General features: G+C 50.8%; 1 protein-coding gene across 1 annotated transcript in view; it reads left to right on the forward strand.

The window, feature by feature from the left end:
• The window catches only part of STKLD1 (serine/threonine kinase like domain containing 1), a 91,738-nt gene that overhangs the window by 33,299 nt on the left and 34,262 nt on the right, over positions 1-24,177 (forward strand). Inside the window, exons 11-12 of the mRNA XM_048513298.1 lie at positions 4,769-4,852; positions 9,221-9,361. Coding sequence (XP_048369255.1) covers positions 4,769-4,852; positions 9,221-9,361 — 225 coding nt within the window. The remainder of the gene's footprint in view (positions 1-4,768; positions 4,853-9,220; positions 9,362-24,177) is intronic.

Genomic DNA, 24,177 nt, shown 5'->3' on the forward strand with positions numbered 1-24,177 from the left:
ACAACAACCAACATTGAAAGTGATGCTGTTTGGGTGGTGGGTGGGGAATCTACCCTGAAACAGCATCATTTTCAATGTTGTTTAAACTAGGGAACACAGATTCTCCCTTTAAGGTGGATTTAAAAGGAGAATCTGGGCTCCTTAGTCTAAACAACATTAAAAGTGATGCTGTTTTAGGGTGGGTCCCCCCCAAACAGCATCACTTTCTATGGGAGCCCAGATTTGTGATTTGGGGCATGTTCTATAATGTGATTGTGACTACAAAGGGAGCCCAGAATTGTGAGTTGGGGCATGTGTCCAGATTTGTGATTTGGGGGATGTTCTATAATGTGATTGTGAATTTGAGATGACATGGTGCAAAAAATTGTTCTTTGGTCGTAGTGGGGGAGGGTGGCCTTTGGTCCATATGGGGGGGGGCGCAAAGCTCATATTTTGCACCGGGCTCCATTTTCCCTAGCTACGCCTCTGTTGCAAGGTGAGAACCAACAAGGGAAGAGGTGTGGGTGCGAAACTGAGGAAGCTGCAGCCTTTTGCCTTTCATGCTTGGGCTTGAAAGGGTTGTCCTGATAACCCACAGCAGCCAGTTCCCATGGGGAGGAAGGGAACCAAGCAGATTTGCCACAGCTGAGACAATCTCATGCCTGCACGTGGCATCCCCAGCACCTTCCAGCCTCTCTGGGCTGACCAGGTGAGGGTGACAGCCATCCCACCTCAATGCCATCCAGCCGCTCCTGTCCCAAATGCACTTCTCCTTCCTGTCCCCCTGAATGTCAGGCCTGGCTCTACTGAGGCCTGGTATCACAAGGCTGGAGCCAAGGTCATGCCTGTACTTGCTGTTATCTGTGGCCGAGGGCCTTTCTATTCTGTGTCTTTGTGACTTGCTTGTTGTAGGGATGGAGCCCGCGAACCCAGCAGAACCGTAGATAGAACGCTTGGAATGCCGGTGCCAGCTACGGCCTTCTGGGCGCACACGCTCCCCCACCCCCCAGTCCCCCATGAGTCACAGGTCAGGAGATGCCTGACTCACGGTCACCAGGTGTCCCAGACAAAGGGACAAAGGGGCTCTTGCCCCCAGGTGTGGATTAGACCCAGACACGGACGCTTCCTCCTGCACGTAGTCATTTCAATGAGACTGTATGCATCATATACTACTCTCCCCGCTCTCCCCGCTCTCCCGCGGCCCATACACTTCCCCATTGTCATTTCTATTGTAAACCTCTAATAAAAGAAAAAAGGGCCCAGCACACGGCAGAGTTGCTAGGATCACGGAATCCCGCGCTTCCTGCTGCTGGCGCTCTCCACCAGATGATATCTCCGCGTCTCGCCTCTCCCTGGTGACCCTCGCGGGCATGACTTCAGCTTGTAACTAGTGAAGCATGCATACCTTCCCCCATCTCCCATCCCCTGGACAAGGGAATATGTCTGTCGTGGCTTTGGGCTAACTCATAATAATACTGCATTCACACTATCTTTTCTCAAGTGGGCAATTGTAGGAATCAGTGGGAGGGGGGACATCTGAATGGGCAATGTTTGAAGATATAAAGTAGCTGCAAAAATTCGAGTGCCAGCTCTGGCTTTCTGTATCTATGGTCTTAACACAGTTCAGTAAAGCTCTCGAAATATTCCTGAGTCTCAATCACTGACTGGAGTAACAGACCCTTACACTGGTTCACCTCTCTCAAGTCCAGCAAGCATGGAAGAGGACAGCTTGCACAGCCAAGGCAAGAATGCAGACATCCCCGAGTGTCAGCCAAAGCCTGAATGCAATTCAGAAGGGCAGCACTGGAATGATGTGACAACATGGTCTGGTAGCTTTTGCTCCTCACCTTTTGACTGCATTGTTTGCTGTGGGTTTTACAGGCTCCTTACTGTATTACATGGGGGGTGGGGGGGAGAGAATTGATTGCAGTGACATGCATGGTATTTCCAGGTCCTATCAAAGAGAGAGGTCATCAGAGAGAGATCATCAGGATCTCCTGCTTCCAGGGGCGTAACGAGGCAGCCCTGGGCAAACTGTAGCCCTGGGCAAAACCTGAGTTGGATGCCCCTCCCCCCATGGGCTGCCACTCCACCACGACCAATTCTTTTTTTGCACCAGGACATTGGTGCCTGCAGCGGGTGCATTTTTAGACATATCAGCACCGAAATATCAGCATATCATCAGGAGACTGTCCTTATGCTACTCCCCAAGTTTGGTGAGGTTTGGTTCAAGGAGTCCAAAGTTATGGACTCCCAAGGGGGGTGCCCCATCCCCCATTTTTTCCAATGGGAGCTAATAGATGGGGGCTACAGTTTTTAGGGTCCATAACTTTGGCCCCCCTGAACCAAACTGCACCAAACCTGGGGGGTGTCATCAGGACAGTCTCCTGATGAGACCCTGAAAGTTTTGAGACTGTGCCTTCAGAAATGCCCTTCCCCCCGCAGCCTGCAACCCCCATGGACAGCAATACAGAAAACTCAATGCAGAACAAAGATTCTTGGGCAAATTTCTGGGATGTTCCTGCAGGGGGCGCATTTTTTGATGTATCGGCACCAAAATTTCAGGGTATCATCTGGAAACTGTCCTTATGGGACCCCCAAAGTTTGGTGCAGTTCGGTTTAGGGGGTCCAAAGTTATGGACCCTCAAAAGGGGTCCCCATCCCCCATTCTTTGCTAAGGAGATGGGGGCTACCCTTTGAGGGTCCATAACTTTGGCCCCCCTGAACCAAACTGCACCAAACTTGGGGGGTGCCATCATCTCCAGATGATACCCTGGAATTTTAGTGCTGATACATCCAAAAATCCACCCCCTGCAGGATCATCCTAGAAATTTGCCCAAGAATCTTTGTTCTGCATTGAGTTTTCTGTATTGCTGTCCATGGGGGTTGCAGGCTGGGGAGGCACATTTCTGAAGGCACAGTCTCAAAACTTTCAGGGTCTCATCAGGAGCCTGCCCTGATGATACCCCCCAGGTTTGGTGCAGTTTGGTTCAGGGAGGCCAAAGTTATGGACCCTCAAAACTGTAACCCCCATCTCCTATTAGCTCCCATTGGAAACAATGGGGGATGGGGGCACCTCCTTTGGGAGTCCATAACTTTGGACTCCTTGGACCAAACCTCACCAAACTTGGGGGGTAGCATAAGGACAGTCTCCTGATGATACGCTGAAATTCTGGTGCCACTAGCCAAAAAACTGCACCCCCTGCAGGCCAAAAATGGAAAACCACTAAAAATGCCCAAAAACGAACCCAGCATTTTGATGCCCCCCACAAGGTGATGCCCTGGGCAGCTGCCCACCTTGCCCAATGGGCATTACGCCCCTGCCTGCTTCCAACCCAACTATGTGTGGCCGTGGTCCAGAGGTGTATGGCCTATAGGGACATGGAGCTGGCCTGCAGGGAGGGGGGCAGGGCTCAGCGGCGGGCAGTTGTAGCGCCTGCCTGGGCCACCCACCACCGCCAAGCCTGCCCCCAGCCTCTGTGCAAGCCAGCTTTTGGCCTCCACAGGCCCTGCTGAGCTTCATCCCCCCCCACCCCCGATATGCCTCTGCTGTGGTCCGGTAGTTTTTGCTCCTTGCTGTGGGTTTTCCATGTTCTGCTAGGAACAATTTTAAAATGGCAGAATCAGAACAGAGACTCCTGAACCAAACATAAAATGGAGGGTGCTATTATATCAAAGGGCAAGCTTCACCAATAGTCCTGTGCGGTATAAATGTTCTCTTAACGAAGTACCATGTTTAATAGTGCACAGAATGATATTTTTGACTAAGACTGCGCTTAAAAATGATTCTTTCGTCAGAAAAGCACATAACAAGGCAGGCGCAAGACACTTTCAGAGCAGTCCATCAAAAAGAAGATCCAAGAAATGGGTGGTGGATTAGTTCTCAAATCTCCTGAGTTCTTTTGGTAGAAAAGGATACAGCAGTAAAGCTATATAGCAGTAAAGCAGTATGAACAAATGCAAAGGGCTTTAGAAAACTGTTGGTGGGTTAACGGCGCCCACCGAGCAGGTCAAATTCTCGTGCCTTTCCTTCCCACAATTTACCCCAGATAACGAAAACCTAGCCAATTATTCAATGAAAGAAAATTTACTTACAGATTCTCCCCACACACAGAGATGGGCTCCCCTAACTTTGCAAACGGGCTGTTCCAGCTCAGCTGGGGCTTTGCAGAGTTTTTTCTATGTTCCCAGGCAGGAAGTTCTTCAAAGTTCTGCACAGGGACCTAGTCCTGATAGGGAGAAGCACACGGTGGGGGAGGAGGGGAGTAGGCTTCCTTCAGCAAGAGCTGCTGGGAGTTGTAGTCCTTTCCCTTCCAGGGGGAGCTGAAATCTGCCCTCCCAGATGGCTAAGGACTACACTTCCCAGCAGCCCTCACTTTTTGTGGTTTGTCATTGGGAACATGCTGCTCGATTATATAGTAAGATGGTTTGTGTGCTGCGTTCAGCTCCCACGTAGTTGAGATGTTGTGCCCCTGGACTGTTCAATATACTTCATAAATGTCTGGTAACACTCTAGAGCCTATTTTAAATGCCTAATAAAGGTTGTTGAAAATGAAAAAGACTGTTCAATAACAAGACTCCATGTTTAAATGATTTCCTTTATTGAAAATAGCCTCAGGATAAGGCATTTAGATTTCCATTGGCAGAACTGAAAATCAGGCACCAGTTTTCATTATACCTGGGGCATCAAGTCTTGTGCATTTAAGGATTTATGCATTTATTACAAAATAATGATGAACTCTCTGTGAAAAGTTCTGCAGAAAGGTGCAAACGTTCTTATCTTCTGCAGAATTTATGCTGAGTTACCCAGACATAGAGGAAGCTCAAGAAAAGGGTATTGAGCGTCTTAATACACTCTTGAAAGATGCTAAAGGTAAGTTTTGACCTCCAAACTTTTAATTGCTCTTGGGATGTTCAAAGGTTCTATGTGTGATCCAGTCTTTGGCACTGGATATGGAGGTCCCACGAGTGGAAGGACTGAGTGGCCTGGGAAGGAGTGCCATGGTCACTCGAGCGAGGCTCATGCCGATGTGGCAGTCCTTCCCCAGTGTTATTGTGCGAGACAGCTGAGCTCACAAACAGGCTGCCTGTCTTTATGGGACTCATTTGTGGCTACATCATGTGGGGAGTAGTCTCATTGGAGAGGAAGGTTGGCAAGGCCTGTAACAACAAGTTGGTTGGAGCTCCTACCCATAGACATTGCCACATTGCCAGCAACTTTCCAGAGAAAGGAGACCTGATGCATGGTGGTAGTTCAGTGACTACCCTGACAGTTGGCTACCCCCAATCAGGGCTGTGACCCAGTGCTAGCATGGACAGCCCCTGTGGGCATTCATTGATACACAGGGGTGTATGCCCAAAAATAAATTAAAAAGGACAACTAGATGGTAATAGCAAAAAATAAAATAAAGCAGCTGTGGTTTCTTCCCCACAGTCAGCCTCAATATCTGCCTTGAACTGGTCAATTCTGTGGCCCATGCAGTGAAGAATCACATTAATTCTCTTGAGATGCAGTTAGCCGGATGCGCTTTGCTGCTTGACATCATTGGCAGAGGTAGGACGATGTCCAGCAGTTGGGCTCCACACCATTATCCTGACTGTTATTCACCTCTCAGTTGCTCTTTTCAACAAACCAGGGCTGATCTTTCCATTTGTTGCTTGGCCCCACTCTTTTGGCTTGCTGAGAGCTAATTAACTGCTTTTGCACAGTGATGATTCCCAGTCCCAGTGCCCTTGTTGAAAAGGCATGCACAGTGCAAGGCAAGGTATCCGCAGGTTTTCCCTGCTATCCTCTTGTGCTGCTGGAGGGTTTTAAAAATGGTACTAGCTGTATCACTATGGCTCTATAACAGTATAACACAACCGATTTTTTTTGAATGCCCATCAGTGGTGCAGGGGAGTGGATGGCAGATGTGAAGGAATGTTGTGAGTTGGCAGTAGAGTTTCTTTCCAATGTCTTGCTTTCAAGGAACTTTCTCCACATCTTAAGGCTGTAGCTAGTGTAGGGGATTGCTGGGTCATCTAACTTAAGAATATATATTTTTTTAGATACAGCTTTTTAATTGGTGTCCTGACAGCTTCTGCTTAAAGCATGTGAAATTCTTTTTGGATCAGTAACGTTTCTGGTTAAAAACCATCACTGGTGGCCAGTCCCTCCAAACTGGCACTTCAGAGTTCACCCACTTGGACCACACAGCTGATCCCACACAAGAGGCTCCCAGCTGAGGACTCGATTAGAACACAATGCTGGGAAATCCATGAATGGTCCTGGTCCCCCCCCCCCCCCCGCCTTAAGAATCACCTGCAGTTGACAGGAAGAAAGAGACACCTAATCTAAAGAGTACTTTTTCCTGTTACAAATGGCCAGCTGATCTGGCATCATGTGCATGGGAATATGAGGCATTTTCTAAAGAAAAGACCTGTAGATGTGTGTGACTCCATGAAAAGCCATGTGGAAAATGGGAAGAACAAAAAACACACAGAGATAAGAGAGGTCAGAGGTCAGCTCCCAGGTTAAGACAACATAAGAACATAAGAAAGAGAATAGAATAGAATAGAATCTTTATTGGCCAAGTGTGATTGGACACACAAGGAATTTGTCTCCGGTGCATATGCTCTCAGTGTACATAAAAGAAAATACATTTGTCAAGAATCATAAGGTACAGCACTTAATGATTGTCATATAGGTCTAGTAAGCAATCAGGAAACAATCAATAGTAATAAAAACATAAAATGTAAAATCATAAAATAAAATGAAATGTCAGCACAGGCTATAGTCATACAGTCATAATTGGGAGGAGATGGGTAATAGGAATGATGAAAAAAGTAGTGCAGTAATTATATAATAAATATATAATAAACAGTTTGACATTATCGAGGGAATTATTTGTTTAACAGAGTGATGGCATTCGGGAAAAAACTGTTCTTATGTCTAGTTGTCTTGGTGTGCAGTGCTCTGTAGCGACGTTTAGAGGGTAAGAGTTGAAACAGTTTATGTCCAGGATGCGAGGGGTCAGTAAATATTTTCACAAGAGCCTTGCTGAATCAGACCAGAGTCCATCTAGTCCAGCACTCTGCTACTCGCAGTGGCCCACCAGGTGCCTTTGGGAGCTCACATGCAGGAGGTGAAAGCAATGGCCTGCTGCTGCTGCTGTTCCCGAGCACCTGATCTGAAGTCCACCTCTCATAAGCCTGAGGCAGGCATACAGCCAAAAAAATAAAATAAAACCCCACACAAAGCCCTCCCAAGTCCTCAGGAAACAAACACACAAGTCCTCAAAAATACACACAGTTAATGATTTGGTTTTAAGGTTAACCCCCCACCCGCCGCACACAAAAAATCTCACCTTTTGCTCTCTGTTCAGCTGCCTTCTGCTTTCTTTCGCTGTCTCTCAAAGACTATTCAAAAGAGCTGAATGGCAATTAGAGCTGGTGACTCTCCAGAAGTTAAATAGAACTGGTGACCAGAAGTTGAGCAGAACTGGTGATGCACCAGAAGCCCCACCTCTCAGAAACCTGAGGCCAGCACACGTCCTAAAAAGAAAAACAAAAGCACAAAAACAAAAAACAAAAGCATGCAAACAAAAGCCCTCCAAAACTCTCAAGAGACAAACACAGAGGCCCTCAAAAACACACAGTTAAATATTTGGTTTTAAGGTGAACCCACCCAAAAACTGAGCTCACCTTTTGCTGTCTGGCAGCTGCCTTCTACTACCTTTCACTGCCTCTCAGAGACAGCCTAGCCTGGGCTACTTAGGCAAAAGACACATAGCCCATTTATGCATGCAGTTCTTACTCTGTGGCTGTCTACTTCAAAGTGGAATTTTCCTGCTTCTTCTCTCTGTGCAACCTCCATTTGGGAAGGTTGCCTGTCCCTCCTTTTTTTGTGCCACCTTTAGCATTACGTTGCTAGACCATGTCAATTTCGTGCCCATTTCAGTGTTAAAATAGATATAAAGCCCTTCGGATCATTTTGAAATGGTGGCCTGAAGAGTGGGAGAAACAGCTGTTGTGGGGGCGCAGGAAGTTGGGGAGGAGTCAGAAAACCCAAATAAAGCCTAAACACACAGTGATCGCCTTCATTTCCTTGCAAAGGGAGAGAAAAAGTTGCACTTTAACACCTTTCAGAAACCACTGAGATTCTCTGATCTGAGGAACGCAGTGAGGTCCAAGGAGGGGAAATTGTTCAAAACACTTCAGAGGTGTATTCCACATACTTGCATGCAGGTCGGTATTAGGATAACATCTCTGTATTGCAGGAGCGGCCAATCTTGCTCAACATAAGAGCTGCATAGAATAAACTTCAGATGTGTTTGAGAGCCACAGGACCTGACCCAACATTGCATACACATTTTTATTGTTACATGAACATTTTGTTACAAGTCTTTCATGTAAATATCAATACACATACATATTATTCCTGTATGTATTTTTATTCATTTTTATTAACATCAAATGAGACTGCCAAAAATAAAAACAAAAGGGGTAAAAACAGATATTGCAAGTAATAGTTACTAGCTATTACTGCCAGCTGTTATATCTAGTAAAAAATTACGAGTCTCTATCTTTGCTGTGAGTTATTTAAAATCCAGTTGATATGTTGTCAAGGCTGTACAAATTACAGGGGCTATGGGGCCTTGGGCACTTCTGTCTCCAACCCCCACACCCAAGCTCTTGCTGTCCCTTCTGGCCTCCCTGCAAGGACTTTCATAGCAGGAGGCAGACCGGGAGGAGGGGAAGACCCACTCTGTCAACCAGCCTTCCTGATCGTGAGCCCCAGATTGTGTGGCAAAGAGCTGCAAGCCACCTCTGTTCTATTATAAGGATTGGGCCGGGGGAGGCTGAGAAACTGTGGCCTCTGTAAAGCCACTTTAGTGAGGTCCTGGCTGAGGTAATTTCTGAAGTACAGATTTCCCATCAACTCTTGGTCACAAACACTGGCACATTCCACCAATATACCAGCTCCAGAATTGCCCCCTTCATTTGCCTTTCCAAAGATGTCCATGTATGTTCCTTCCTCTGGCCCGTCTCTTTTTCTGTGTCAGGCCCCAGCCATGAGTGTGGACTGGCTCTCTGTTTGCGCCAGAGGCCCCACCCCACCCCTCCTCTCACTTGCTTGAAGGTGAGCGGCCGTCTCAGGCCTGCTGAGGAAGAGCTGCCACATTTATTGGCATATCTGTAGTGCAGTGAGAAAGCAACGGAGGCAGTTGATGGCTTCTGTCTTATGTTCTGATTTTGGCAGCTGTGGGGAAGAACCTGGATCTGGAAATGCTGGCCAGCAGAAACACAGTTCATTGCCTGATAAACTCTATGAAGGTGTATTCTAACAATGAAGGGCTGCTGTGGAGGATCTGCACATTATTCATGATGATGTCAAGTTCTGGTGAGTGAACTTTGGTATCTTGTGTCCCATCAGTCGCCGAGTCCGAGGCCTTGGATCCCACCATAATAGAAACAAAAAGTCCACTTGCCCAAGAAGGACATTTTAATGCATACAGGAATTGTTGCTAGCAGGCCAGAAAGTCACATGGCAGGTAGGATTCACAGGAGATGGCATGTTGTGCTCGCAGACATGTGAATTGTGATGAAAGCCCTGCATCCCACCTACATTGTCCATGTCTCACCAGTTTCAAATCACTGACTTAGCACTACATGTCAGCTATATTAGGCAAAGCCCATCTTCTATCTGGGAAAATTCTTGCACAGTAATTCTGTTCTTGGAGTAATATCCACTTGTTTTGAGTCCAGCCAGTGTGATCAGAGGAACAGTGGTACCTACTAACAATATCTGCAAGCAAAGGCTCACCTTGTGCTTGAATTACTCTAAGGCTTGAAGTTGTCAGGACCATGCCTGTCAGGACCAGATGTCTTGCTGTGTGGGAATTGCAAATGTTTTCCTGTAAATGCTTTCCTGTTTCCCTCTTCCCTTCCTGACAACCTCCTGGCGCCAGCTCATCTACAAGAAGGTGTGAACAGTTCACAGGTTCTTTGAAGCTCTGTAGTGCAAATGTTGTGGAAACTATAGTGGACATTTGGTGTGGGGCGAAACGGGGGGGGGGGGGGTTTGAAGGATATAGGTCCTGGATCTGAGCTCTCTAGCTCAGATCCTGCTTTCTATTGTTATTCTACGCGTTGCAAGAAATAAACTGCTTTAGGACTTTCCTACGGTCTCTGTTATTTCCACGTTCGAGAGTCTGACATTAAGCAGGATCTCCCAGTTTGACCCGCGCTCGGATCCATGGCCGGAAAGGATGGAACGACTAGCGGGTCCCTCACTGGCAAACCTGATGAGGGAACGGGGCTGGTCCCGGAGAAGGACAAGGAGCCCTGCGACCCGGACTCCGGAGATGAGGAGAAGGATGACCTCATCCCCAACCGACACGATCCTCCCTTGGGTGCCGCGTGAGACACCAGCGGTGGGGAGAGCATGGGATCGCCCTACTCTTGGGCCCCCTCTCGGCGGCCGTGCTGGGGGGCCAAGGCGGCTGGGCGGCATGTGTCCACTTGGCTCACGCAGCCCATGGACCAGGACATTTATTTGGAGTGGGACCCAGCGGCACAAAGTGAGTGGTCGCGGGCCCAGGTCCGGGCAGGGGCGTGGGCGTGGGCCCCTGAGCGAGGAGCAGGTGCCTGGCGGCGAGAGCGAGATGAGATGCGGCAGGAGATACACTTCCTATGGCGCAACATGGAGCTCCTCTTGGCCCGTGCAGAGACGGCAGAGCGGGATTGTCAGGATCCGCCGCAGTTGCCACTGCCGCAGCCTCTGGGGGAAGCGGGCGGTGCCCGCGCCCACCAACGACGGGCCACCTGGGCAGCCAGAGCCACCGGGCCCACCTGGGCTGCAACCGCCACAGGTCCCGCAGCGGCGGTGGTGTTTGAAGGCCTGTTTTGATGGGATGATGGAGAAGCTAGCCTACTTCCTCGTACAGGTCGAGGCGCATATGGAAAAGCACAGCAGTGACTACGAGGATGAGGTCGAGCAGGTACATGAGGTGGGGGCTCTCCTAGAGGGAGCGGCGGCCAGTTGGTACATGGGACTTTACGAGGGCCAGGCGCCCGAATTGCGTTCCTTCCCTCACTTCATGTTGGCCCTGTGGCGGCAGTTCGAGGATCCACTCGAGGAGGAGAAGGCCCAGGTCAGGCTGCGGCAGATCCGGCAAGGGCCCCAATCTGTGAGTGAGTATGTCTCAGAGTTCCGTCAGCTTGCTGGGGTGGTCCAGGACTAGCAGGAGCAGGTGAAGATCCACTTCTTTCGAGAGGGACTTCACCCACAGGTGGCACAATGGGCCATGGTGACTGCGGAGCCGACCTCCCTAGCGGGGTGGTACACACAGGCGGGCAAAGCAGAGGTCCGTCTATGTAGAGTGCAGCTACTGAAACAACAGGGCAACTCCGCCGACTTTCCCCCGTCCCCTGTTGGAGGGCACCTCCCCAGCTCGCGGTGGCAAGGAGGCAAGGGAATTGCTTTATGCCCAACGGCGGTGGCTGGGGCTCTGCCTGAGTTGCGGCGGTGAGGGGCACAAGACGGCTGTGTGTCCGAGTAAGAAACCTGACTCTCCGGTGGTCCCCGCCAGCGGTGCAGTGAAGGCCGGGACAACTCCGGATCCGGGGAAGAAGTCCCCATTAAAGAAAGGTGCGGGTCTACGAGTGGTGTCGCGCAAGGCGAGTTTGACCTCTGAGGTGGGTGGTCCTGAGTCCAGTGAGGAGTCAGCGGGAAATGACAGTGACCTGGCGTGAAGTGCGCCCGATGCCAGGTCCCTTCAAAGGGCGCAGAACTGCCTGTGAGTGGAACCAACGGCCCGTTCCTTCTCCCAGTGACTGTCAAACCAGACTTATGGGACTAGTGTGCAGACGCAGGCTCTTGTTGACTCGGGATACACCCGCTGCCTAATACAGCCGGCCCTTGTAGCCCAGTTGGGGCTACAGCGGGTCCCCCTGCGCTGCCCCATCCTGTTCAAGCAGATGGATGGGGGCACATTGGGGGGCGCACCGGCCACGCATCGGATGGAGTCGGTCCTGCTCCAATGCAGGGGGCACTGGGAGGAGCAGCAGTTCATCATTGCGGAGGCTGTTCGAGGAGACAGAGTGCGACAAGCTGCCGCCCCACCGTAAGACTGACTGTAAGATCGTGTTACTCCCTGGTGCTAAGCTCCCGAAAAGCCGTTTTTAACCCATGAGTCCATCGGAAGCCCAGGGGGCGTGCTGCCGGAGGCACATAGAGTTGATCCCCCTTCCACCAGAACTCCCCCCACTTTTCCAGCAGGTCACCACCTTCATCCCGCGGCACTTCAAGGCCCCTGTCCCCCTTAGGGCCTCCTCCAGCGAGGTGGGAACGGCCGGGGGGCTGGAGCGAAGCGCCGCCTGACTACAGGTGATAACCACCAACCCCCAGTTGAGAGGGAGAGAACACCGTCCCGATCGGAGCGGAGTCCCCCGGGGAAGGATCTGGCAACCAAGACAAGGCATCAGCCAGGCAATTGGCCTGCTCAGGGCGGAAATGCAGAGTGAAAAGTGACAAGAAATAAACTGCTTTAGAACTTTCCTACGGTCTCTGTTATTTCCACGTTCGAGAGTCTGACAGAAGTGACATGGGATTGACACAGGAAGATAGTTTTGATGCTCTTTGGATAGGGATCGTCAGCCACTGGCTTGGCAGTTCAGTCCTGCGAGGTGCCCGATTGGGCTGCCCAAGTCGCTTACCCTCTGCTGTGGTCTCTGGAGTCTTCGCCTGGGCTCAGAACAGGTGGTGGCCTTGCTTGGCTCCCTTGCTGCTGGATGCAGCTGCTACATGTCGACTCTTCAGTCCATTTCCTCCTCACCCTTCTGGCATTTCCTCGTTTTATCTCTCCACCTGCCTTCCCCACTCCACCCCTGATTCCTCTCACCATGCTCCTCTATCCACCTCCCTCTTCTCTGATTCTTTGATCCCGTGCTCTTAGCTCCTTCCCTGGGTCCCAGTTCTGCCTCCTTTCCCTGGCCTTCTCTAAGCATAGCTATCATGTCCCCCTTAACCTTCTCTTCTCCAGACTAAACATTCCCAGCTCCCCAAGTCTCTCTTTTACCATTTTTTCTCCTCACTGTTTGAAATTGTGCCTTCAATATCTCACTTTTAAGAAATTCTCATCCATCTTGTAGTCCCTTCTCTTTTAGTACTCTTAACCATGGGATCACACGCAGGAGTTTCTTAAGTTCGCTGAAATTAGCTTTCTTAAAGTCTAGAATGCGTATCCAACTAGACTATGCATCCCCTTTCTATTGTATAACGAACTCCAGGAGAACATGGTCATTCCCACTTAAGGACCCTACCACCTCCACCCCATTAGTCAGGTTATCATTGTTTGTTAGGAGCAGATCTAAAATAGCCAATCCCCTTGTTTCTTCATCCACCTTCTGTACCATGAAATTGTCTGCAAGGCAAGTGAGGAAATTGTGGGACCTGGTAGTCTTGGCAGAGTTTGACTCCCAGCAAATATCTGGGTAATTTAAATCTCCCATTACTACTATTTCTCTTTGTGAAAGTTTGGTCATTTGCTTCAGGAAGGCATCATTTTGGTCATTTGCTTCATCATCCAACTCTTCAGTCTGGCTTGGGGGTCTGTAATAGACCAGTGTTGTTTTTCTCCCCCTTAATGAGACCACTGTTCTTTTTCTCCCCCTTAATTTTTACCCAGATGCTCTCAATCTGGTTTCCAGGATTTAAGTCATGGACCTGCTCACAGGCAGAGGTGTAGCTACCATGGGGACATCCAGGGACAAATTTCTCGGGCGCCCACCATTGGGGGCGCAAAAAAATTTGGGCTCATTTCTAAAAATTTTCGGTATTTTTAGTGTTTTTACATTGTCAGCCAGAGGGGGCGCAGTTTTTAGGCAAGCGGCACCAAAATTTCAGGCTATTGTCAGGTGACACTCCTGATGATACCAGCCAGGTTTGGTGAAGTGTGGTTCAGGGGGTCCAAAGTTATGGACCCCCAAAGGGGTTGCCCTATCCCCCAATGTTTCCAATGGGAGCTAATGGTAGAAGAAGAAGAAGAAGAGTTTGGATTTATATCCCCCCTTTCTCTCCCGCAGGAGACTCAAAGGGGCTGACAATCTCCTTGCCCTTCCCCCCTCACAACAAACACCCTGTGAGGTACGTGGGGCTGAGAGAGCTCCAAGAAGCTGTGACTAGCCCAAGGTCACCCAGCTGGCGTGTGTGGGAGTGTACAGGCTAATCTGAAATCCCCAGATAAGCCTCCACAGCTCAGGCGGCAGAGCGGGGAATCAAACCCGGTTCCTCCAGATTAGATACACGAGTTCTTAACCTCCTACGCCACTGCTGCTCCTTTTTGAGGGTCCATAACTTTGGACCCCTTGAACCAAACTTCACTAAACCTGGGTGGTATCATCAGGAGTGTCTCCTGAAGATAACCTAAAATTTTGGTACTGTTAGCTTAAACATTGCTCCCCTGACAGGCACCTTCACATTTTCCCCAGGTTCTCTCTTTAAATCTGAAGTGTATTTGAAGGGAGGGGAGAATCTGGGCTCCCTACATTAAAAAAAAACATAGAAAGTATTGTTGAAGGCTTTCATGACCAGATTCAACTGGTTGTTGTGGGTTTTACAGGTTGTGTGGCCGTGGTCTGGTTACAAGAGAAGTCTGGACACAGTGTATAACAGACTTCTCTCTGTGATACACCTCTGAAGATGCCAGCCACAGATGCAGGTGAAACATTAGGAACAAGATATACCAGGCCAGGGCCATGCAGCCTGGAAAACCCACAACAACCAACATTGAAAGAGATGCGGGGGGGGGGGTCTCCCTTTAAGGTGTATTTAAAAGGAGAAGCTGGGCTCTCTAGTTTAAACAACATTAAAAGGGATGCTGTTTCAGGGTGGATTCCCCCCTTTAAAAATAACATCACTTTCAATGTTGTTTAAACTAGGGAGCCCTGGGTGTGTTAAGATTTGTGTGTGTTCAGATTTGTGCGCTGGGACATGTTCTATAATGTGATGATGACTTTGAGATGACCTGGTGCAAAAAACGTTGTTTGGTTGTGGGGGGGGAGTATGGGGGGGGGGGCGCAAAACTCAGATTTTGCCCGGGTTCCATTTTCCCTAGCTACGCCTCTGCTCACAGGTGTAATCATCCCTGACATATAGATAGATATTTATTATTACGGCCTATAGAGTTACTCCACCGCCTTTCCTAGTTGATCTATTTCTATGGAATAGGTCGTACCCCTCAATTATTACATTGCAGTTATAATTATTACCATTCCACCAGGTTTCAGTGAGGGAGGGGATAGCCGATCACAACCAGTTGGAACACGCATGCAGCTGGACTAGCCTGTATAGAGAGGAGCTGTCAGTCCAATGAACATGATGCATTTCAGTCCCCCAACAAGAAACATATTGAATCCCGGGGTAAAGGGTAATGCCTGCCCCTCTGCAGACTGGGTGACCAGTGTGGAGGAACAGGGCAGTGGATAATAACAACAAACATGCCCCAAAGTAAGACTAAATGTAAGGCGGAACACACTCAAACCAGTCGACTTTATATTAAAGGAACAAACTTTATTGATTTGTGTAGCCCTAGGTACAGGGTGCTGGAACTGAGGGTTCTTGCCCTCAGTTCCAGTATATATAGGGTGTGCAGTAGGCGGTCCTTAGTGGTGGCGGGAATGGGAATTGCTGGGGAAAAGGAAACTGAAACTTACTGGAAAGGCCTTGGCCCTGACATCCCGCTCCCCTTAAGCCCCCCTCCCACCAGTTTGTCAGGGTAAGCCCAGTGGAAAGCCGGGAGGAGGCACGGGGCGGCGATGTGTTGGACTGCCACCCACTTGTTGTAACCGGGGGGAAGGTTCTTCCACTCGACTAAGTATTGTAAAGTTCCTCTGTGCATACGCGAGTCCACAATGGCAGCGACCTCCTGGTGGATCTCGCCATTGACCACAAGTACTTCCAGTGGGGGGGCATCCGGATGCCAGTTGTCGCAGGGGGCAGCCTTCTTCAGGAGGCTGATGTGGAACACCGGGTGTACACGGGCGAGGGTTTTCGGGAGCTCAAGTTCAACCGCGACCGGGTTGATAACTCGGGTGATGTGGAAGGGTCCAATGAACTGAGCCCCGAGTTTGCGGGTCCCCAGCAGGCCCCGCAGGTTCCTTGTAGATATGTATGCACGGTCACCCACCTTGTAATCCACCGGGCGACGCTTGCCGTCTGCGACGCGCTTGTAATCCGCCTTGGCTTTATTCAAAGAGTCCAGTGCAGTATTCCAAGTCTTGCGCAGGGAAGTGACCCAGTCTTGTAGGTCTGGTGGCCCATCCGTAGGCTCCCCCTCCAGGGGAAAAGGGGAACGTTCGCCAGAATCGGGAGATAAACTGTGGGCCCTGGTCGGAGATTATTTTGTGGGGTGGCCGTGAAGGTGGTAGATGTGGGCCATCTTCTGAGCTGACGGGGTTCCCTGGCAAGGGACGAAGTGAGCCTGTTTAGAGAAAAGAAAAAAAAAAGATCCACCTACTACTCAGATGCCCGGGACTTCCCCGCCACTGGACTGGGAGGTCCGTGAAAATAAATTCCATCGAGAGGTGCCGCCACGGGGAGCCTCGGGGCTGGGAAGTGGCTGCAACAGGCCAGGCTGCTTCCCCGTTACATTCTTTGCGGCAGCACAGACTAGGCACCCCGCCACGTAGTCAGCCACATCCTTGCGGAGGGACAGCCACCAGAACTGTCTCCTGGTCAGGTGGAGTGTTTTCACGAATCCACCATGCCCAGCTGACTTGGCATCGTGGCAGCCTGCCAGGACCCTCCCTTGGAGTTCTCCCGGGACGTAGACTTTGCCCCCCCCTCCACCAAAGACCTCCCCGCTCGGTGAGGACACTAGCCGCCCGATCCCCATCGGGAACGTGGACCGAGTGTGTGCGGAGGTCCAATTCGAGAGCCAGGGGGAGGGCCGGGGAGACGCCAGTAGTTGTACCTTGTGCCCGAGTGCTAGACCTGGTGACCGCTTGCAAGCCCAGCTGGGAAGGGGAAAACACAGTCCCTACGGGTCGGTCCTCAGCCGAAGAGGAGTCAGGGAGGCGGGAGAGTGCGTCCACCAGTGGGTTGCTTTTCCCTGGGAAGAAGTTCAGTGTAAAATTGAACCTGGCGAAGAAATCGGCCCACTACATGGTGAATGCTCCTTCTAGTTGCAATAAACTCTCCATGAATGATGGGCCAAATCCTAAAACTTGCTAGGGCTCAAGGGCCCAAGAGTGCCACTTAAAGTGTCTGGAATCCTAGATTCTGTTAGAATAACTGTTTCAGGTCCATTCCACATTGGACCATGCTGGCAGATCATCAGCTTTTTATAATGGACCTTCAGAGCCATTTCCAGGTGCTTGATGGAGATGAGACTATATGGGACATGGCTCTGATTGGGACAACATGGAGGGACTATGCAGGATATGGCTTGACTTCAGAGATGGAGATGTGTGTCAAAATGGAGAATTTGTCATTTTTAGAAAGGAGGCCAGCTTAGGTCCAACTTCCTTTTGCATAAGTATGTGGACATTTGAGATTTTCCCTTGTCTTCAGTTTTCAGGCTTCAGTGGGAGCTGGGTCCGCAGGAAGTTGGGTAGGTGTTAAGAACTCCTTCAACTTCTTGTCACCTCAGGAACTCTGTACATACTCTGAAGGAAACATGGGTAATGGGTTTAGCTTAATTAGTTCAACTGCTTTGTTTTTCATTTGAATATCTCAGTGTTGTTGTTGGTGTGCACTTTCCTGTAAGGGTCTGTTACTCCAGTCAGCAAACAAGACTCAGGAAAGTTTCAAAAGCTTTATTGGAACTGTGTCAGCCCATAGCTTCAGAAAGCTGGTACTTTACCCCCTGAACCCCCGTATATACCTGTAAGTTGCCACATTGCTCAACCCATAATTCCCCCTCCCTTGCATTCCCAAAACAACAGCATAAGAAAGATGGTGAGAACAGAGACATTGTTGTGAGACAGACGATTCCCTCCTTCGGGAAATTGCAGATAAGGGGGAACGTTAAGCACTGTTCACTAGTTACATTGCAAGTGAAAGAAAACCTTCCCACCCTCGGGCAATGATAATGGCTGGGCCAGCTGTGGCCTTGGTGTGGACATGCAAGATGCCAGGTCGAGAATGGTGCAGGCCTGACATTTCCCCTGTATTTTGTTTTGCCTTTTTCCACCCCATTTTTGAATCCAACTACCCTTTCTGTTTTTTTCTCCTTTCACAGTAAACCTTATTATAAAAACTTTTTTTGGCTTCACTTGGTAAGATTTATTTCTTTGGGATATTTCTCTTAATCTCTTCCCCATGTGCTAGACTTCACGGGTGCTATCAGGTTGGTGATGTTATTTTGTTGTTGTTCTAGTACTGTGCTGAAAGAAAGCCTTCTCATTGAGACATTCTAGAGCACATGTGTCAAATTCATGGCCCGCAGCCAAATCAGGCCCTCTGTATAATTCTATCTGGCCCTCATTAACACACACTTAACACCCTTAATTGTCTGGCCCGCTAGGCCTGGAGCCGTGGAGGAGGGGTGGTGTCGGACCTGGGGAAGAGCAGTCGGGGAAAGGCTGCAGCCAAGGGAGCCTCTTGTACCCACCCAAACCAACAGCAGGAGCCTGAAGTATTTGCATGCAAACTTTGCAATCCTTTGTAAGTAATGCTCACCCCCCCCCCTCAAGTTGCAGACCCAAAAGGAGAAGGAAAATAATCTCCTCTCCTTGCAAGAGAGCTGACCCATTGCAAACACATGCCCCCAGCCCTGTAATCCATGCAAAAAAGGGGGGGATGAGTTACAGAATTCCAAGCCAAAAGAAGGGCGAGCCCTCCTCTTTCCCTCCACCCAAACGTGCAAACTCCCCGCCTCCAAGTCCCGTGGCATCTCCTTGCGGGCAGAAGTTGGTGTGTATTTTTTTGCCTGGTGCTTTGCATGAGTTTTTTGCAAGAGCCGCCCCATCTCTGGGTCATGCTTTGGGTAAGGTGGCCGAGTGGAAGGGGCGGATGGGAGGTCCAGATTCAGCTTTGCACCAGGGGAGTCCTGTTCTGACTTCTATGCATACCTGCAGGGTAGACTGCCGTGTGGGATGAACAGAAGCTGATAGCGGAGCCAGGAGAGAATCCCGCTCCTGGACTATGTCTGAATTAAAACGATTGGAGGATTTATTCCGTTTTGTATTTATTTAGGTAGAAACTGGTTTGTATTAGGTAGAAATAGGATTTGTAAGTTTCTTTGTATCTGTGACTGCATGGAACCTCCTTGACCCAAGGCAGAGAGCCATCTCCGCTCCACCTGGGCCCATCCTATTCCACGCAGAAGGTTCCTGATACACTCGTGACAAAAGGAGGACCTCTAGTTGAAGCGCCGCCCTGCCTAATCCAGAGTCAACCGTAGAAGCAGATAAGGAGGTTTTAAGTCATCTCTCTCTGCTTCCTGATTTGGGACATCTGGGGAAGTTTTTGTGTTTTCCGCCCAGTGAGACACGTCTTGGCCTCGTACACTCTGGCCTTGAAACTTGAGAAGAGGATGCCCTGCTCGGACACTGATTAGTTCCTGCATGTTACCAAATGAATGATTGGTTATTTTGAATTTTGTTAATGAATGGTGGTAGGGCTGTCTTTGGTTCTCCCGAATTTGACAGGAGAAAAGTGTACTTACAGGGTTGCTTGTAAGGCTGCTAGGCAGCGCAGTGTTTGTGCGGAAGGGAGGTGCTGACACTTGGGTCAGCATCTCAATAAATCACTTTTATTTATCAAAGCCTTGTCGGGTCTTGCTTGGGTTCCTGGGCTCTACCACCCGGGCGGGATACCTCTGGAACGGAAAAGTGTTATCCTGGGCAAGCGCCCGGTAGCTGCAGTTGAAATTTCGTCCGGGATTTTTCTGGACCTACAGGGAGAACCGGTATTGCTCTCGAGGAACCGGCCAGAGCTGGCGAAGATGCAGTTCCGAAGAAGCGGCAGTGGTTGCAGTGGTTAGGAGTCCGGAGGTCTACGGAGGTTGTGGACGCCCTCTACCAGGACAGGTAGAGACAGACCTGCGAAGAAAAAAGAGGACGGAAGATCCCAGAGAGAGAGAGAGAGAGAGAGAATTTTCCGTGGGAGCCATAAAGAAGGAACGGAGGGCCTCGGCGTTAAAAGGGGATTTAGTCCGGGAAGGACAAGAAAAGAACCCAGGCCAGAGTTTAAAACCCAAGCGTGTCCTTAGGCCCAGGAATTTGTAAAGCAGGTTTTAGGTCCGGGAAGGGCCCGGGAACAGAAGCCCAGGTCAGAAATTAGCGAGCAGAGTTGGTTAGAGAATGGGGAGCCACGGGTCCTAAGGATGGAAGCCCCGAAGGTCTCTCCCAGAATCCACCCCGTTAGCTTGCGTCATGTATAACTGGGATAAAAGCTCAGCCACAAGACCCCTGGTGTCTAAGAGAAAGTTGGAGTCGTGGTGCAGGGGCGAATGGACCAATTACAATTTGTCCGCCGGCTCTTGGGCAATGACGGGCTCGTTTAGCTGGCCAGTCCTCCAGAACTTATTATCAGAGTCCTGAGGAGTACTGGGTTAAAGAAACAAGCTAAGGCATTGGAGAGGACCTTTATGGAGGTTTACACAGAAACCCCAAGAGTTATACCTGTGTTCAAAGGGAACCAAGATTATGTTAGTGTAGCAGATTGGAGCCAGGCGTCGACCCGAGGAGTCAGTAGTTTTAGGGGGGCGCCCCATGGATATCCTGCTACCTCCCCCGGATGATCCTATTGGATTTCCCATTATTAAGCGCAAGCATGGCCTCCAACCCCACCGAGTGTGGCTGGCTGGAAACCCTCTAGCGACATTTTGGACAGCAGGCGGTCGTTTCCCCGCATGCAGTTGATAGCGTGCCTCCGAGGGTGGTGCCCTCCGCCCCTCCTCAGATGGGGGATGGCCCCTCCTCTTCTGGCTCCACAGCTCACGCGACCCAGTCTTCCCGGGGAGAGGAGTCACCGGCCCCTCATCCCCAATTAGGAATTCGGGTTCCTCCGGGACCTCCTCCCATGGGATCCCCAGCAGGCCACATTTAGCTCAGATGCTGGAAGAAGTGGCCTCCCAAGTTCATAGTATGCAGTCTACCCTCCAGGAGTTCCCCGGGTCCTGGCTCCAGCCTGAGTCTTCCCCCACCCGGTCGCGGTACCTCCCTCTCCACTGCGAGAGAGATGAGTCGAGACCCCGTCTCTTCCATCCACGCCGTCTACGATCTCAGAGAATGGCAGCAGCGCTACCCGGCTCAGGCGCGCCGCGCGCCCCTCCCGACCCGTCTCCAGGTGGGGGGTTTGAATCAAAGGTGCAGGCGGCATCAGCGGGCATGTTTCCCATCCGTACTCAGATGGGAATGACCCCAACCGGCGAGCCCCGCTCCCTTTACGTCCATGTCCCCTTTACTGCCTCGGACCTGTATAATTGGAAGGAGAGGTCGCTCCCGTACACCGCTGATCCCTTAGCAATGACCCAACTGGTAGAATCCATTTTTGCGACTCACTTGCCCACTTTTGCGGATATTCAACAACTGCTACGACTCCTTTTGACCGGGGAGGAGAGGGTTTTGGTTATGCAGGCAGCCAGAATCGAAGCCAGTGTAAAGGATTCACTGGTGTTGATGAGCGGGTCAGCCGCCTGGCCTTGACTACATTCCACAACCCGGGCGATGGGCCAGCTTCTGTGGCGGAGACCTTATCTCTGCGAGGGAGATGAGACCTCCGTTCCCATGGGAATCCGGGAGGGGGGATGGGATGGACAGAGTTATAACCTGTGCTTCTGGCGGGAGATATTATTCCTGCCACGGCGTGTACGTGAGCTTTCTAGGATGTCTGAATAAACGGTCTTTTACACCCAAAAAGCCTTTTATTTCTGCTTCTATGGAATTCCTTACATTGTGGCAGGAATCTATCGTTCATCTATCTTCCTAGTGGACCTCTGGTGTCTCGGCATGGAGAGGTTGGGTAATATTTCTGTGGAAGGTCACGGTAGCCCCCAAAGAGACTCGAAGAGCTTTCCCTTCTGGATTTGGAGGAACCTTGCCCGGCAGGAGAAGCGGGTCTCGCTGGTGCTCTTTCCCGTCCTCGTATCAGCACGAGTCTTCCCGCGCCGCCGTTGGGGCGAGGGGCGAGGGAGAGCGACCATGAGGACTTACATGAGTCGTTTGGAAGCGCTATCTATGGATCGAGCGCCCTGTGGATCCGGATATCTGCCCGTTTCCGTATGGATTACAAAATACTCCAGATGCAACCTGTTGCGGAGGAGGCAGACCTGACCACCTTTCATCGCGGCTACACAGGAGTCCATTGAGCGATTCCTGGACTGCGTATTTTGGTGATGCTCCCCAGAATCCACCGTGGCATAGCACTGGGGCCCGTCCGAAGACCACCGTTGAGAGCAGGACTATATCGAAGAGTTGGGAGGGGAGTATCCATTATAGCAGCTTCCGATCGGTTTAGATCCCGGATCAGCAGCGGCACCTGGAGTGCCGGTGGAATACCGGTGAGCTACGATGTCCTGCGGCTCAGATGAAGAGGAGGAATCCGAAGAAAGCCTGCATTCCCATCCGGATCTATTCCCTCTACCATCGAAATTAGGTTGAGGAAGTAAGAGCGACTTCGGGATGCCCAAGAAGCATGGGGCCGTGAGCGCCAGCTATGGGAAGGCGAACGGGAGCAACTGCAGAAAGAGCGTGAAAACCTGCAAAGAGACCGGGAACAACGGCACAAAGAAATCCAGCTTCCGGGTGGATTGGACCGTGCCAAAGGCTGGCTGCAGCGGCAATATGTGCGGAGCATATGAAGTCCATGATAAAGTCACCGGAACACTCCAAACTGGACTTACAGCGTCAACGCGAAAGCGTTCAGGCCTTGCGTATGCATAAAGTGAACTAACTGCAGCTGTTCAGCGGGGCGAATTGGCCAGAGCTGGGCGAGAGAAAGCAGCTTTGCATGCGCAAAGGATGCATTGACTGCCGCCGGGGAGAGCTGGCCGCTGGAGAGGGAACTGAAGAAGCAGCAGAACAGGATGCCCCAAGTTGGAGTCTACGCTGTCACTGGGTACAGCCCGGTAGCCAGAGGCGGCGCTGCTGGGTCTGCCTACCTTCCAAGGACCGGCTCCCACCAGAACACCAGCGGCACCGGCGTTGGTACCCTCCACGATTCCGGCCCCCTGCGCCCGCTGCCCTCAACCTGCGCCAACCCGCCGCCCCAGCGGGCGCCAAGGGACGATGGAGAGAGGATATGGCCACCAGACCTCCAATACCTGCACGTTTTGATGGGACCGGCTTCCAAACTTCCCTGCCACATCCTGCAACTCGATGCCCACATGGAGGACTATGACGATTATATACCCGGTCTGAGCATGCGAAACCCAATACGGGACATCGGCTCCGTCCTGGATGTCGGCTTAGCCGACTGGTTTGTGACTCTTTTGAACCTGCAAGATGAAGATGCTCATACGGTGCGGCGTTCATCTCCAAGCCTTAAGAGGGCTGCGCTTCAAACTGAATCCGGGTGCTGAAAATGAAGAAGTATTCGCACCATCCGTCAATCCTATTCCAGCAAAGACGGCAACCGCTGCGTTTGCAGAATTTGCCGTGAATTGCGATGCGTGAAACGGCTGCTCGAACTCCTCCTGGAAGTGGCCTGGCGCATGAAATGTGAATACTTCTACCGGATGCTGTCGATGGCAAACTGCGATGAAAGCGGTGTTTTTAATTCGGATCCCCGCACTATTGCTGATTGGATCGAATTGGGATCCCAGGTAAAGCGTCCTGTTTGGAATAAGCATTTGCCGTGCGGGGGGCATGCCCATGCGCCCGAAAACCCACCACGACGACCACCGCCTGCGACCAGCCACAAGCCCAAACCCAGCAGCCTCTACTGAAACCACCTCCGGCCGTCGCCAGAGCTGGGATTGTGTGTCTTTACTGCGAGGAGGGACGGGTCATCTAGTACAGCCAACTGCCGAGAAAAACAGAAGCCAACCGCTCCGGCTCGCGCGTATCTTATCTCACCAAGCCACCCGCGCATGAGCCCAGAGCGCCCCAACAGGCTGCCGTCTAAAGCGGTTACCGAAGCGTGACTAGAGGAGGGAAGACAGCTGTTTGCCATACTCTTCAGCCCCATATGGGATATACCGGATTACAGACTCCAGACGCGGTGAGTTGAAGGCGAAGCTCCCATTGTTATTATTCTGATCAAAGCGT

This window comes from Sphaerodactylus townsendi, linkage group LG12 (assembly GCF_021028975.2).
Source record: "Sphaerodactylus townsendi isolate TG3544 linkage group LG12, MPM_Stown_v2.3, whole genome shotgun sequence".
Taxonomy (NCBI): domain Eukaryota; kingdom Metazoa; phylum Chordata; class Lepidosauria; order Squamata; family Sphaerodactylidae; genus Sphaerodactylus; species Sphaerodactylus townsendi.